The sequence below is a fragment of the Garra rufa genome, chromosome 5 (genome assembly GCF_049309525.1).
Source record: "Garra rufa chromosome 5, GarRuf1.0, whole genome shotgun sequence".
In the NCBI taxonomy this organism is placed as follows: domain Eukaryota; kingdom Metazoa; phylum Chordata; class Actinopteri; order Cypriniformes; family Cyprinidae; genus Garra; species Garra rufa.
In genome coordinates, this window is record NC_133365.1 from 12661123 (window position 1) to 12676238 (window position 15116).

The 15116-nt window shown below is 41.1% G+C and overlaps 1 protein-coding gene across 1 annotated transcript; it reads right to left on the reverse strand.

Annotated features, from left to right (window-relative positions):
- Positions 1–3204: 3204 nt before the first annotated feature.
- Positions 3205–4552, reverse strand: cxcl20 (chemokine (C-X-C motif) ligand 20). The gene is made up of 4 exons (XM_073840653.1): positions 4486–4552; positions 3903–4029; positions 3663–3761; positions 3205–3578 (listed from the first exon to the last, which is right to left on the reverse strand). Exons 1-4 carry the CDS (start codon positions 4550–4552, stop codon positions 3494–3496), a joined length of 378 nt encoding a protein of 125 aa, XP_073696754.1. The 3' UTR covers positions 3205–3493.
- Between the last annotated feature and the right edge of the window lie 10564 nt (positions 4553–15116).

Below are 15116 nucleotides of genomic sequence, written 5' to 3' on the forward strand. Positions count from 1 at the left end.
GCAGCCGACACGTGATGTGATGACATCATCGTTTCAAAAAATATACGTATTGGCTGTACACACGAAACCGCGAGGGTGTCGTTTTCAGATTTATCCACTTTGGGACCCGGTTTCAAAAAATAGCGGATTCAGTCTCCTAAAACGCCGGATCCGTGTGGATGAAACGCCAATACGATAAAAAATGTATACGTATACAGCGAAACGCGTCTCCGTGTGGACAGGCCCTCAGTCGACTTCAGTCAGAGTTATATTAAAAATGGTTCTAATTCTTCCAAGCTTAATAATAGCGGTGGGTGGGTGTTTCTGCTCAACAGTCCAAAAGAAGTCCAATAAAGTGCACGGCTCCGGGGGCGAATAAAGGCTGAATCGCTGCGTTGTGCAGGTGACATAGGATGTATGCATTGCGCATGCCCTGCTGAGAAGTGACTAATGCAGGAATGCAGAGGAGAGTTCAATAAAAAAATCTCCAGTCATAAATTAGAACTGCAAAAGGAGGATTTGTACAGAAAATTGGCCATTGTGTCTGTTTTTGGCGCCAATGGTTTCATATTGAAAGCAATGGAGCACCCTGCACATTGAAAAATTATGCTAAAGAGGTACCCTGTGTTAAATAGTGAAGAGGGATCCTGGCCAAGCGTTAATATGTGACGAGTTGAGAGTGAGAATGTGTTGACCAGATTACTGCCTCTGCTAACTCCTCCTCTGCTGAGGAGCGCACTACCAGCCTTCTAATGTCTGAGATCTGTTTTCCACCTGGACCATATGTGACCCTGGACCACAAAACCAGTCATAAGGTTAAATTTTACAAAACTGAGATTTATACATCATATGAAAGCTCAATAAATAAGCTTTCTATTGATGTATGGTTTGTTAGGTGTCACAGAGAGGGTCAGAGACGTGCGGATCCATTTGCAGCATTTATTTAGAAATGTCGACAGGCAGGAGTAATCACCAGAAAACAGGAACAACGTAGGTAATCCGGGAAACAGTTCAATAGACAGGCAATGGTCGCAATGGCAGGAAGCAGGAATCGTCAACGGGGTACACAGTCCAGAGTCATACACAGATAATCCAACACAGAGATAAACGCTTAGAATTACGACCATGGGAACAATAAGACTTCCCAAGGTGGCTGTGTGTGTGAGTGGCTTAAATGCATGTGGGTAAATGATAAACAGGTGTATGCAGCAATCAGTTCAGTGGGAAACAAGGAGCAGCTGTGTGCAGTGATTGGTGCAGTGGCTTATGGGGATTGAAGTCCAGAATGTGTGTGCAAGAGTTCATGATGAGATAGACCAGATACGTGACATTAGGATAGGACAATATTTGAGATACATCTATTTGAAATCAGAAATCTGAGGATGCAAAAAAATCAAAAAGACTGAGAAAATCACCTTTAAAGTTGTCCAAATTAGGTTCTTAACAATGCATATTACAAATCAAAAATTACATTTTGATATGTTTACAGTAGGAATTGTACAAAAAATCTTCATGGAACATGAACTTTACTTAATTTCCTAATGATTTTTGGCATAAAAGAAAAATCAAAAATTTTGACCCATGCAATGTATTTTTGGCTATTGCTACAAATATACCCCAGCGACTTAAGACTGGTTTTGTGGTCCAGGGTCACATATAATGCTGGTCCCATCCAACCTTCTGGCTCCTACATCGCCTGCTAATCACCCAGCTCTTTTTCTCTGATGGTTCCGTTCAGCCTTCTAGTCCCTCTGCCTCCCCCATCTCTGGTTCATTGCCCACTTCTGGAAATCCCCCCTTTTCCTACTCCCCCATGTGTGGATGTGCCATCCTGGAGGAGTTTGACTACCTGTGCAATCTGATTGGTTTGCAACATCTGATATCAGTATGCGCCATCAGTTTGGTTTCAACTTTTTTTCTCCCCAGACTAAAATGACATACAGTGTTACACAACTACAGTGGCCTTTTGTGCTTTCACTTTCGGATAACTATGGTCTTTTCTCATAAATGCACACATTGTGTTTGTGTGTGAACAGCAGATTTCCCAAGGTCTTTTCTGCAGAGGCAAATTTTTCCATTAAAACTTCAGCTTTTCAATGTCCTGCTCAGCAAAGGCTTCAATTCACATGCAATTTCTTAATTTTTCATAACAAAGAGTGATTTGTTATAGAGTATGAGCATGACGAAACGATATTGTTGTAATGATTTTTTTCAGTTGATTAGAATCTCTATCAGATAGCAATAGACTACACTGCAAAATGAAAGGACTTAAACAAATGTTTTGTTGTAGTAGTTATTTGGAGACTGAACAGTCAAGGTCCACTGTAATTCATCCTTATGTAATCAAAGTGCTGCCAATCATAGAAAAAAGTCTAATCAAATTAATCACACATTTTATTTATAATAATTTTTATTTTAATGACTGGAGTATCACTGAAACCACTGATGTCTCTAGGATATTGTTTTTATTTAACCATTTAAATGACTATAGCCATTCAACATTACAGTATAATTGAGAGCTAGCAATTTAACATTTATTAGACTTTAAAAAATAACAACTTCTAATTTAAGTGAATTTAAAACAATCTTCACATAAACCCATTATTTACTTATGCCCCTTAGCAAGTAGGAAATATACAGAAATTGAATAAAGTTATCAAACAACAAATACTAAATGAAATACAGATGAAAACAAAAGTTGATTTCCTTTTTTTTTTTTTTTTTTTGTTCTTTGATTAACAGACATCGCAGCAGCTGGGTTATTAGGTTATTTGGCTGCTATTACATTAAGAGCTGCCGCTGCTGAACCAAACATGGATCTGACACGCATGCTCATATTTTTATTTGAGCTTTAATATGAAATGATACAGACTAATAATGCATTTGTACCTGTACCTTTCACATGCTCATTTGACTATCGCCTGGTGCTGAAGTAAGTTGGAATGTGTGTCTGAAAAGTCTCCCATTTGATGTGGTCGTACAGATGTTCTGCGACTAAATAAATGCACTTCTTGGCAAGAAAAAAATTGACAGAAGCAGCAGTTGTGAGTGGGGTGGCCAACCCTAGCTCCATCCCTGCATTAACTGCATAATATTTTTTAAATGCCATGAACTGGAAAAATTAATCGGCTGCATTAACACGCTAAGCACTAAATCAAACATTTTTACTTTTTCATTCTAATATTCTTAAGTAAACAACCAATACCAAAATAGCATGAACTTTTTCTATTTTATTATTTCATGGTTACATCACACACAGATTTCATCTGGATTAAAAAGGTTTGTATAAAAATGAATTAATAAAAGTAAAAAATTAATTATTATTAAGTAGTAATTATGGACACAATATATCAAATACATTATCTTAAACAGTGTTTCAGCTCATAACTGTATTCATGTTCTCATTATTTCATTTGATCATCTGATTAAAACCAGCCTATGTAGTATTTAAAATCATAAAACAATAAATAGATGTAAAGAAAAAGAATACATGGCTAAATGGCTTTGAAATCTTTTAATAACCATTGTTGTCCTCATACTTCTTAACCTTCTCTTTTCTTCCTCTGTTCCTTTGCTTTTTGTTTTTCCTCCTAAGAATACTAGCACAGTGACACAGAATTTAATTCTCACAACACATTAACATATACATTCAATTAGTAGTAGCTTAACGGTGTATATCTCACCCTTTTCCCTTCAGTAACCTCCGTCCTTGCATCTCATTTGGATCCAAACACACCTTTAACCTCCTGTTAGTCTCCTTTCCTTTTCCAGTCAGAGTTAATCTACGATCAGCAGGGAGGGAAACAATGCAATGCAATTGTTTCACTGTAAATGCAATTGAGGACTTGCAATTGTTCATTACAGTGTCTAATTATATTAATATATTAAATCTCTAGAAGAAATAAAAATGTATGCATACTTACATAATTTCTGTTTTTGAGCAAGAGGGACTTGGTTGGAACAAATCAACTGTATGAATCCATCTGGGCTTCACTGCTTTCAGCTGTTTGCCTCTGCACAAACAGCGTTGTGATGCCCCCCCTACTTGCCCTACATAAATACAATTATGACAAGGTTATGGACAGGACAAATGTATACAACAGATCCAGAGCAGGAAATCTATTGTTCCAAGCCGGTAATCACTGATTGGTTGACAGAAAATAACTCTAATGCCAAAACACACATATTACGAGATGTTTGTTATTATGCATACTTTAAAATAACATTCTTTTCAACATCAACAAACATGATGTTCGGTGACTCCATGAACTGTGGTCAAACATTTCTGTGTAACAACAAATAAACAGATACACTATTTTTCAATAAGGATGGATTTTATTATCCATTAAAGCCCATTCAATGTTTAGAAATGTCATACTTTATTCATTTAATAATTATTTTTTACACGTGTTAACAATATATGTTAAAGAGCTAACTAAAGCCGTTACTACTTTTACTGTGTATATATGATGCAAATGTAATGAAATACACTAGATATTGGCTTACCTGCAGAGTGTGTAAGAGTCACTCCAAACACTAGAGCACACAATAGTGTGAGAACAACCTGATTCATGATTCACCTCACAGGCAGCTCCAGAAAAATGTTTCCTCCCTATACGGTCTGTTCCTTATAAAGCACAGACTGACTTACTTTCATTTTTCAGTCTTCCAATGAAATGCTCTCAACAACAAATCCATCATCCTTGAGGATAATGTTGCCTGGACGGAACAGAAATGACCACTTGTTTAGACATTTGAAAGTCTCTGCATTTAAAAGTCCGTATAGACTATATACAAACCACAATGGCAATAATAATTATTAATAGTTTTTCTTTCGATTTAAGCAAAAAAAATTTTGGCAGTCAGACAAAAGCTTAAAAACTTTTTTCATTTAGTGTTGTATTAACAAGATTTATAGTCAAACATTAACATTCACCAACCCTTAAATAAATGAAAAACATCATTGGTTACTTAGTTTGTTTGCCTTTTGGGAAGTTAGGACATTTTCTTAGTTCTTTTCACGTATTTTCCATTCAGTATCTAATTTGTTGAATTAACCTTGACTATACCGAGGATTTAAGATTTTTCTCTGTTTTATTGGTCAAATGTACAGATGTTTAAAAAAAAAAAAAAAAAAAAGTCAAATCATGTGGCATGTTATGTAAAAATCTTTTTAAAAATGACTAGAAATGCAGCTAGAATCACTAGAAAAGAAATATAAAGTATGCCCTTTCTTTTCATCTGATTGTTGTATTATATTATCAATCCTTTAATTTAGTTCAAGATAAAGTCAGAAGACAGTCTGAAAACTTTTTTTGAAACACAGCCAAAATATTAAACTGGTGACATACTGAAAGCATTTTCCCCATCTGGTTATATTTATCTGTTTAATACACTGTATATCTAACAGCACTTCAGCAAAACATGTATTTTTCATATATCCAGAGATATTACACTGTATGTGACATTAATAATAACAAGATCCAGTGTTTGGATCCAAAACAGTGAGTTGGATTGATCAGTAATAGAATAAATATGTATTCATAATAATGTATGCTCTTACTTTATTTGTTATATTCACTGATTTTTTTTAAGCAAATTGATACAATATAAAAATGAGATTTGAGAAAGTTAAAGATTTCCTACATCTCTAAAGAAGGTCACAGTCATAAGATGTGACGCTGAATTCTTTGTGGTTTTCATTTCTGCTCTTTACTTCATAGTGAAGATAAGGGGAAATTCAGAACAGTCCCTGTGCCAAGGTTATTATGGGGAGAAGATAGCTAAAGAACTGAACTGAACTGACACTGATAAGTGATGAAATGGCCAGAATTGTTCTGAAATAACTCTAGAAATGAGCTGGTTTAGAAGTGTGAAATATATAACTGTATTTATAGTATACTTCAATTAGGGTGCTGCAAATAATAAATAAGTGTGATTAATCTGGAGCAGGGTTAAGATCCAGGCACAAAAATGTGTAACAAAGGGTAAATCTGATACGTGTAGGCCTATGCCAAAACAAACAGGCAGTGCGATTGCGTAAAATGAAACGAGCCAACAAACGTAACCCGGGAATCAAAGACAATGGAACAAAACATATAAACAAAGGATCATAAAACAGATAAAATAGGAACTAAAGTCACACATGATAAAAATAAAATTTAGCAAAAGCGGGGAAATGCGACTGTATTTTAGATCATCACAAGATTTGCTGCGTCACATGATACACAATTATGTCAAATCTGAAGTCCCTAATAGGGTGTGCTAAAAAAAATGACTGCAATATGGCAATCCCCCTGAACAGAAGTATCTTGAAGACAACACAGATCTTAAAACTGACTGTTATGCAGCTGTTCTTTAAGCAATGGCCACCTGTGTTATCCAAAGATTAAATTTAAGTGTTTTTTTTTTCTTTGTAGATAACGTACTCGGTTACTTTCGTAACCTCGGTTCCCTGAGATACGGGAACGAGTACTGCGTCGTAAGACGCTTATGGGAAAAGCTCCTTTTCTCCTGAGACTGAAGCATTTCAATAACGCAGTGTAACTGCACGGCCATTGGTTCGTGCAGTGTTAAAGAAACGAACCAATGGCTCGGCAGCGGAGATGCACACACCTATGGCGATGATTCGCGCCCGATCGCGCCAAAAGGGGCGGAGCATCTGGCTATATAAGCGAGCATTTCGCCATAGGGAACTCAGATCCTTCTTCTTCAGCGACGACTTCTGATCTTCGCAGAGACTGACTACGCAGACTTCGCTCAAGCAAGCCTCTTCTTCGCCGTTGACGAGCCTCGCAGCGGATCTTCACTGCTCGGCGGATTGACGCTCCGGAGCTGATTCCCTGCTGCTATCCGGCGAACACCTAAAAGAGCAAATTAAAAAGAGCAATTTCTACAGCGTTGTTGCAAATGCCGAGGCGTTTTTGTCGCTCGTGCAGAGCCCCTCTGCACGCCGCTGACACTCACGCTGAGTGCGTCTCGTGCCTGGGTCACGCCCACGCTGAGGCTGCGCTCAGTGAGACGGAATGTTCCCATTGCGGGAATATGAGTCTCACTTCCCTCCGCTCGCGGCTAGCTTTCTTTTCAGAGAGCGACGCCGCTCCTCGCGCCCTCCCGCTTACTTCCTCGCAAGAGCCTGCCAGGAAGAAGCAGCGGGGCAGGAGAGCTAAGAGCGCGGTGACAGGCGAGCTCACGCCGGCTCAGACCCCGCGTGCCTCGCCTTCACCACATGGAGAGGAATCGCCAGTTCTCTTCCTACATCCTGACCAGCGTCCCTCTGCGGCTGCGAGCGATCTGGTCTCCTTCGGAGGAAGTGAATGCGAGGATGACAGCATGTCATTGGCCGCATCTGACGCAGAGGAGTTGTCGGGCTCTTCTCATGACCCCGCCCCCTTGCCGTCTGCGCAATCCAGCGCCGCCAGCGCCGGTATGGACGCCGAACTTTTCCGTGTCCTATCTAAAGCTGTCGAGGAGCTGGATCTTCAATGGTCTCCTCCCGAGGAGCCCTCTAGGAGCCGGTTGGACGAATGGTTTCTGCCGGGGCGCCGCCAGGCCCCTCGTCAGCGAGCTTCACCATTCTTCCCCGAAGTCCATGACGAAATCTCTAAGTCCTGGCGTGCTCCATATTCAGCCCGCCTCCATACTTCCTCTTCTGCTGCCCTCACTACGGTCGACGGCGCCGAGGAAAAGGGCTACGAGAAGCTGCCCCCGCTGGACGAGTCAGTTGCTGCGCACCTTTGCCCGCCCACCGCTATCGGTTGGAAGGCGAGGGCGTCACACCCGTCTAAGCCCTGCAGAACGACCTCTACCCTCGCTGGACGAGCGTATTCGTCTGCTGGACAGGCAGCTTCAGCGCTTCACTCTATGGCGGTACTCCAGGTGTACCAAGCAAAGCTCCTCCGCGGTCTGGACGAGTTGAGCCTGGACGATTCCCCGCTCAGAGAGATACGTAGCGCTACGGATTTGGCGCTTTCCCTTCCCTAAGCGTCAGGGACCTCGGCCAAGAGTGGTGCTGGACCAGGCGCCGCCAGCGTCTTCCTGATCTCAGCAGCAGGAAGAGGGAGGGGCCAAGTCTCGCGACAGCTGGACCAGCCCCCAAAGTGCCTCTTTTCAACCCTTCTTCACTCCGTACCGTTCCGAGTGTAAGGGATCTCATGTTTGTAAACAGTACAGCTGTGACTCACGGGCCCTTTGTATCAGCGCCCTTACAGCAAACCGCTGTGATAGAGGAAAAAATAAAAAACAAACATTTTCAAGAAAAGAGCAAATTTCCTCTTCAAATGCTTTCACACAACATACAGCTGTGCGAACCATTACAGCCCCTAGCGACACGATCCGCGGCGTGGCAAGCCATCCCCGGAGTGTCAAAATGGGTTTTGGGTATAATAGAACGAGGCTATGTACTCCAGTTCGCTCGAAGACCTCCTCGCTTTCATGGTGTCATCACCACCTCAGTGCGCAGCAGAGACGCAGACGTCTTGCGCTTAGAGGTAAAGAATCTGTTGGCCAAGGGCGCCGTGGAAACGGTCCCCCCAGCACAGAGCGAGTCAGGTTTTTACAGCCGTTACTTCCTCGTTCCAAAGAAGGATGGCGGTCTACGTCCCATCCTCGATCTCAGACAGCTGAATCGCGCCCTCATGCGACGGCCGTTCAGAATGCTTACACTAAAACAGATCCTCTCGCAGATACGCAAAGGGGACTGGTTTTGTTCACTGGATCTGAAGGATGCATACTTCCACATTCAGATCGCCCCCCATCACAGGCAATTCTTGAGATTCGCCTTCGAGGGAGTGGCATATCAATATACAGTCCTTCCGTTCGGACTGTCGTTAGCCCCTCGCACGTTTACAAAGTGCATGGACGCAGCGCTTTCTCCTCTGAGACAGATGGGAATTCGCGTTCTGAACTATCTAGACGACTGGCTCATCCTAGCCCAGTCAGAAAACGAGCTAACGCACCACAGATCCTTAATCCTCAGCCACTTAGAGTGCCTAGGACTAAAGGTCAATTTTGCCAAGAGCGCACTGTCTCCCAGCCAACGCATTGCGTTCCTGGGAGCAGTTTTCGACTCACGTCAGATGAAGGCAGCAGTTGCGCCGCAGAGAGCCCAAGCCATTCGCAGGCTCGCGGCTTCCTTCAAAATAGGAGCCCTTCGGCCTTATGGCCTCAGCATCTCCAGTACTTCAGCTGGGGCTGCTTCAAATGCGCCCCCTGCAGTTCTGGTTGAAACCAAAGGTTCCTCCTCAAGCTTGGCGTTTGGGACGCCAGCGCATCAAGGTAGATCGGGCCTGTATAACAGCCCTGGCTCCTTGGAAATGCGCTCAATGGATGGAACAGGGCGTTCCCCTGGATTTGGTGGTCAGAAGGAAGGTGGTCTCGACAGACGCCTCCAACTTAGGTTGGGGGGCGCTGTGCGATGGCCAACCTGCTTTCGGCACATGGTCGAAAGCGGAGAGTCGCCTTCACATCAACTGCTTGGAAATGCTAGCAGTGTGTTTAGGCCTTCACACCCTTCTACCTGCATTGAGAGGTCACCATGTCTTAGTCCGTTCGGACAGTATGACAGTGGTGTCCTTCATAAATCACCAAGGGGGCCTCTCGTCGAGACGTCTATTTACGATGGTAGAACGTCTCCTGAAATGGGCTCAGTTGCACTTCCGCTCTCTGAGAGCGACGCATGTGCCAGGCAAACTGAACCAAGGAGCAGACATGTTGTCTCGGAGCAACGTCTCCTCAGACGAATGGACGCTTCACCCTCACACGGTTCAGCAAATATGGGCTGTCTTTGGCAGGGCGCAAGTAGACCTCTTCGCCTCAAAAGACAATCATCACTGCCCAATTTATTTTTCGAAGGAACAGGACGCATTGACCCAAGAATGGCCCAATCTCCTGTTATACGCGTTCCCTCCTGTCGCTCTGCTGCCACAAGTCATCAGACGAGTGCGGGAACAGAAACTCAAAGTCCTGTTAGTGGCTCCATTCTGGCAGAACCAGCATTGGTTCCCAGATCTTCCCAGGCTGCTCTCGAGAGCACCATGGGCCGTGCCACTGAGACGAGATCTCTTAACACAGGCGAACAGAACGATATGGCACCCCCAACCGGAATTGTGGGCGCTGCACGTTTGGGCTCTAGACGGGAGCCTTTAAGTCTCCCTGAGTCGGTTTTGAGTACTATTTCACAAGCTAGAGCACCCTCTACGAGGCGGCTCTACGATCTCAAATGGTCTGTCTTTTCCGCCTGGTGTTCCACCCGCGGTGCGGACCCAATTTCATGTGACATATCCATGATATTGTCCTTCTTGCAAGAGCTGTTAGATAAAGGGAGATCCCCTTCTACGCTCAAGGTCTATGTCGCAGCTATAGCGGTACTCCACGACCTTGTAAACGGTCAATCTGTGGGAAGAAACGACTTGGTCGTTCGTTTTTTAAAGGGGTCAAGGCGGATTAATCCCCCTCGCCCCATCACGGTTCCGTCTTGGGACTTACCCACAGTGTTGAGGGCCCTGAAAGGCCCTCCCTTCGAACCGCTTCAGTCTATAGACCTTCGCCCTCTGACGTTGAAGACTGCCTTGCTATTGGCTTTAGCATCAGTCAAACGCATGGGTGATCTACAGGCGCTCTCTGTGAGCCCTGTGTGCTTGGAATTCGGGCCGAATGACTCTAAGGTCATCCTGAAGCCAAGACGTGGGTATGTTCCCAAAAGTCTCTCTACGCCCTTTAGAGACCAAATTATTTCCCTTTTAGCTCTTCCTCCTACGGAGCAAGACCAGGGATTTAACCCTCTCTGCCCTGTCAGGGCTTTGAGATGTTACATAGAGCGTTCTGCGCCTTTTAGGCAGTCAGAACAGCTGTTTGTATGTTTTGGTGGCCGCACCAAGGGTTGTTCGGTCACTAAACAGAGATTATCCAAGTGGATTGTGGAAGCCATCACGCTGGCTTACTCCTCCTTGGGCCTACAATGCCCCATGGGAGTAAGGGCCCATTCGACTAGAGGCGTCGCCTCGTCTTGGGCGTGGTCTAGTGGGGTTTCCATTGCAGAAATTTGTGCGGCGGCAGGCTGGGCCTCACCGTCCACATTTGCCAGATTCTATAACTTGGACGTCCCAGTCTTACAGACTCGGGTCCTTTCCACATAGTGGTATGTCTGTTACCAGTATGTTATATATATAGTGCACCTTGGCCTCTTTTGAGCTCCAAGTTGCACTTATTCCTTGGAACGGATGTTTATCAGGTTGTCTGATCGAACAAATTGGCCCCTACTGGCCCTTTAGTGCTAGGGTCATGTCAGTCGTTCCTCTACCTTAGCACGGCGGGATTGTACTGGTTCCCCATAAGCGTCTTACGACGCAGTACGAGTGAAAGTATCGAAAGGGAACGTACTCGGTTACTTTCGTAACCTCGGTTCCCTGAGATACGGGAACGAGTACTGCGTTGCTGGCCGTGCTAGGTAGCTGCACGACTCAGTCGTCGCTTCAGTCGAAGTACCTGAGTTCCCTATGGCGAAATGCTCGCTTATATAGCCAGATGCTCCGCCCCTTTTGGCGCGATCGGGCGCGAATCATCGCCATAGGTGTGTGCATCTCCGCTGCCGAGCCATTGGTTCGTTTCTTTAACACTGCACGAACCAATGGCCGTGCAGTTACACTGCGTTATTGAAATGCTTCAGTCTCAGGAGAAAAGGAGCTTTTCCCATAAGCGTCTTACGACGCAGTACGAGTGAAAGTATCGAAAGGGAACACAAGTGGGCAGTGTTTAAAGAAGATTTATGTACTGGCCACCTCTTTCTCCAAAGATTATGGAGAATAAAACTAAACCAAACTAAATAAATTCATTGTACATCTATATTAAAGGAGTAGTTCACTTTCAGAACAAAAATTTACAGATAATGTACTCAACCCCTTGCCATACAAGATGTCCATGTCTTTCTTTCTTCAGTCATAATTATGTTTTTTGAGTAAAACATATTAGGATTTCTCTCCATATAATGGACTTCTATGGTGCCCCCGAGTTTGAACTTCCAAAATGCAGCTTCAAAGGGCTCTAAACGATTCCAGCCGAGGAAAGAAGGGTCTTATCTAGCAAAACGATGGGTTATTTTCTAAATAAAAATTACAATTTCTATACTTTTTAACCTCAAATGCTCATCTTGTCTAGCTCAGCAAGATGAGCGTTTGAGATTAAAAAGTATATAAGTTGTAAATGTTTTTAGAAAATAAACAATTGTTTCGCTAGATGAGACCTTTCTTCCTCGGCTGGGATCATTTAGAGCCCTTTGAAGCTGCATTTTGGAAGTTCAAACTCAGGGGCACCATAGAAGTCCATTATATGGAGAGAAATCCTGAAATGTTTTCCTCAAAAAACACCATTTCTTCACGGATGACATCTTGGATGACAAGGGGGTGAGTACATTATCTGTAAATTTTTGTTCTGAAAGTGAACTACTCCTTTAATACGTCACAAATGAAACCATGATCTACTATGCACTAGCTCTATTACTGTGAAATGATAGCAAGTATTTAGATCGATCTATTTAGATCTTTAGATCTATCTATTTTAGATTTAGACAAGTTAGGAAAAGCCCTAACTATTGTATCAGGATATATAACCAAAATACTGCTGATGGCGCTCTCTAGTGGTGCATCTACATACCGTCAAAACAAAATGTATTCAGACGCCTTCAAAATTTCTCACATCACAGTTTATTCGTTATAGTTTAGAAAATGGTAATACAATATAACAATAACTCAAGAGTTGAACTGTGTCAGAACAAATTCATCTTGATAATGTCAGATAACTATATAGATATAATATATCAAATATTATATCTGGTGTTCGAATATTTTTTGGTTTGTAAATTATTTGCATTTGTAAAATGAACAATTTGACCTAAAGTGTTCCTATCCCACCCACACATTCGCTATAACTTTTCTGCATGCCTTCATTATTATTTTTTTATACAGTTAATACCTTTTATGTACAGATTTAATTTTACTCTGACCTTCTACTAAAAACTATGTGACCCTGAACCACAAAACCAGTCATAAGGGTAATTTTTTTTTAAATTAAGATTTATACATAAATCTTTAAATAAATAAATAAGCTATCCATGTATGGTTTGTTAGGATAAGACAATATTTGGACGAGATACAACAATTTGAAATCTGGAACCTGAGGGTGCAAAAAATTCTAAATACTGAGAAAATCGTCTTTAAAGTGGTCTAAATAAAGTTCTTAACAATGCATATTACTAATCAAAAATTTAGTCTATAATTTAGTCTATAATAAAATCTATAATTTTGACCCATATAATGTATTGTTTGCTATTGCTGGTTTTGTGGTCCAGGGTCACATATGGTGTTAACAAACAGTGAAATAAACATAATTTCACACAATTTCAATATGGTTCCACCACAGTTTGTTAAGAAATTATGTGAAATATTATTCAATTCTGCATTTAAAATATATAAAATGCTACCGACTGAAATTAGCCTAGCAAAGCAAAAGCAAACAAAAGAGACAACCACTATATTGCAATAATGTTTAAAATGTCACATAATCATCACATAATCTAAGATGTGGAAGAAATAACACTGTATTGTTAAGCTTCATGAGTTTTAGCTTTAAAAAAAGAACAAAAATTAGTGTTTAGTAGACAGTTAAATAAATTGGGAGTGTGAAAAGTACATTTAACCCTTGTGCGTCAAAAAAAAAAAAAAAAAAAAAGTTACACAAAGGTGCAAAATGGACAAAAATGTCCATGTCCAAAAACTGTCATACAAATATGATTTATTAATATATTTTTTCCACTTTCACTGATGTCATTTTTTTTTTTTTTTTTTGATTATCTATAGATATCAAACATTCATTCATTTTCAGAATTGTAACCCTTTTAAATGCTGGTTTGTTTACATAATGCCAGTAGTAGATAATTTCCATACTAAATGCTAAGCAGAATTTTTTTTCTTTGCTTATTAGATTCTTGGGTGTGTCAGAGAAGAACAACAGCATTAATTTTGAGGCATTTATATTTTTATGTAGTGTTAGATTTTTTTAAAGCAAATAACAAATATTACAGCTTTTTATAGTCAAATGGCCCTGGGTTAAAAAAATCACAGTTTTAATGGGTTTCAATGTAGACATTTTTGCCCTTAAAGGAGTAGTTCACTTTCAGAACAAAAATGTACAGATAATGTACTCACCCCTTGTCATTCAAGATGTTCATGTCTTTCTTTCTTCACTCGAAAAGAAATGGTGTTTTTTGAGGAAAACATTTCAGGATTTCTCTCCATATAATGGACTTCTATGGTGCCCTGAGTTTGAACTTCCAAAATGCAGTTTAAATGCAGCTTCAAAGGGCTCTAAATGATCCCAGCCAAAGAAGAAGGGGCTTATCTAGCAAAACGATGGGTCATTTTCTAAAATCATTTACAACTTATATACTTTTTAATCTCAAACGCTCATCTTGTTGAGCTAGACAAGATGAGCATTTGAGGTTAAAAACTATGTAAATTGTAATTTTTTTTTTTTAGAAAATAACCCATTGTTTTGCTAGATAAGACCCTTCTTCCTCAACTGGGATCATTTACAGCCCTTTGAAGCTGTATTTTGGAAGTTCAAACTCGGGGGCACCATAGAAGTCCATTATATGCAGAGAAATCCTTAAATGTTTTACTCAAAAAACACAATTTCCTTACAAATGAAGAAAGAAAAACACGAACATCTTGGATGACAAGGGATGACAAAATGTACATTATCTGTACATTTTTGTTCTGAAAGTGAACTACTCCTTTATGGTCCGGAATGTGAGTATTTTTTGTACGGAGGGTAAAATTGATTTTTTGAAGGAAATGAAGGAATAAAAATAAACACCTGAGACAAAATTTATGCAGTTGGCATTAACACAGGCACGCTTAAAACTAAAAACAAAACTAAAATGGACAAAAATGTCCATAAGGTCATTTATTTTTGTGAGAAAAAAATACAAAGAGTTAACAGGCCCACAACAAGTCCTACTAAATGAAGAAACAGACCTTTTTTTCCCTGACTGGTAAGATGCTCATCAATTGCTACTCAGTTATGTAACAATTTGATAGAAAAGTCATTCAAATGTAACATTTTGCCTGTCATAGAACCGTACA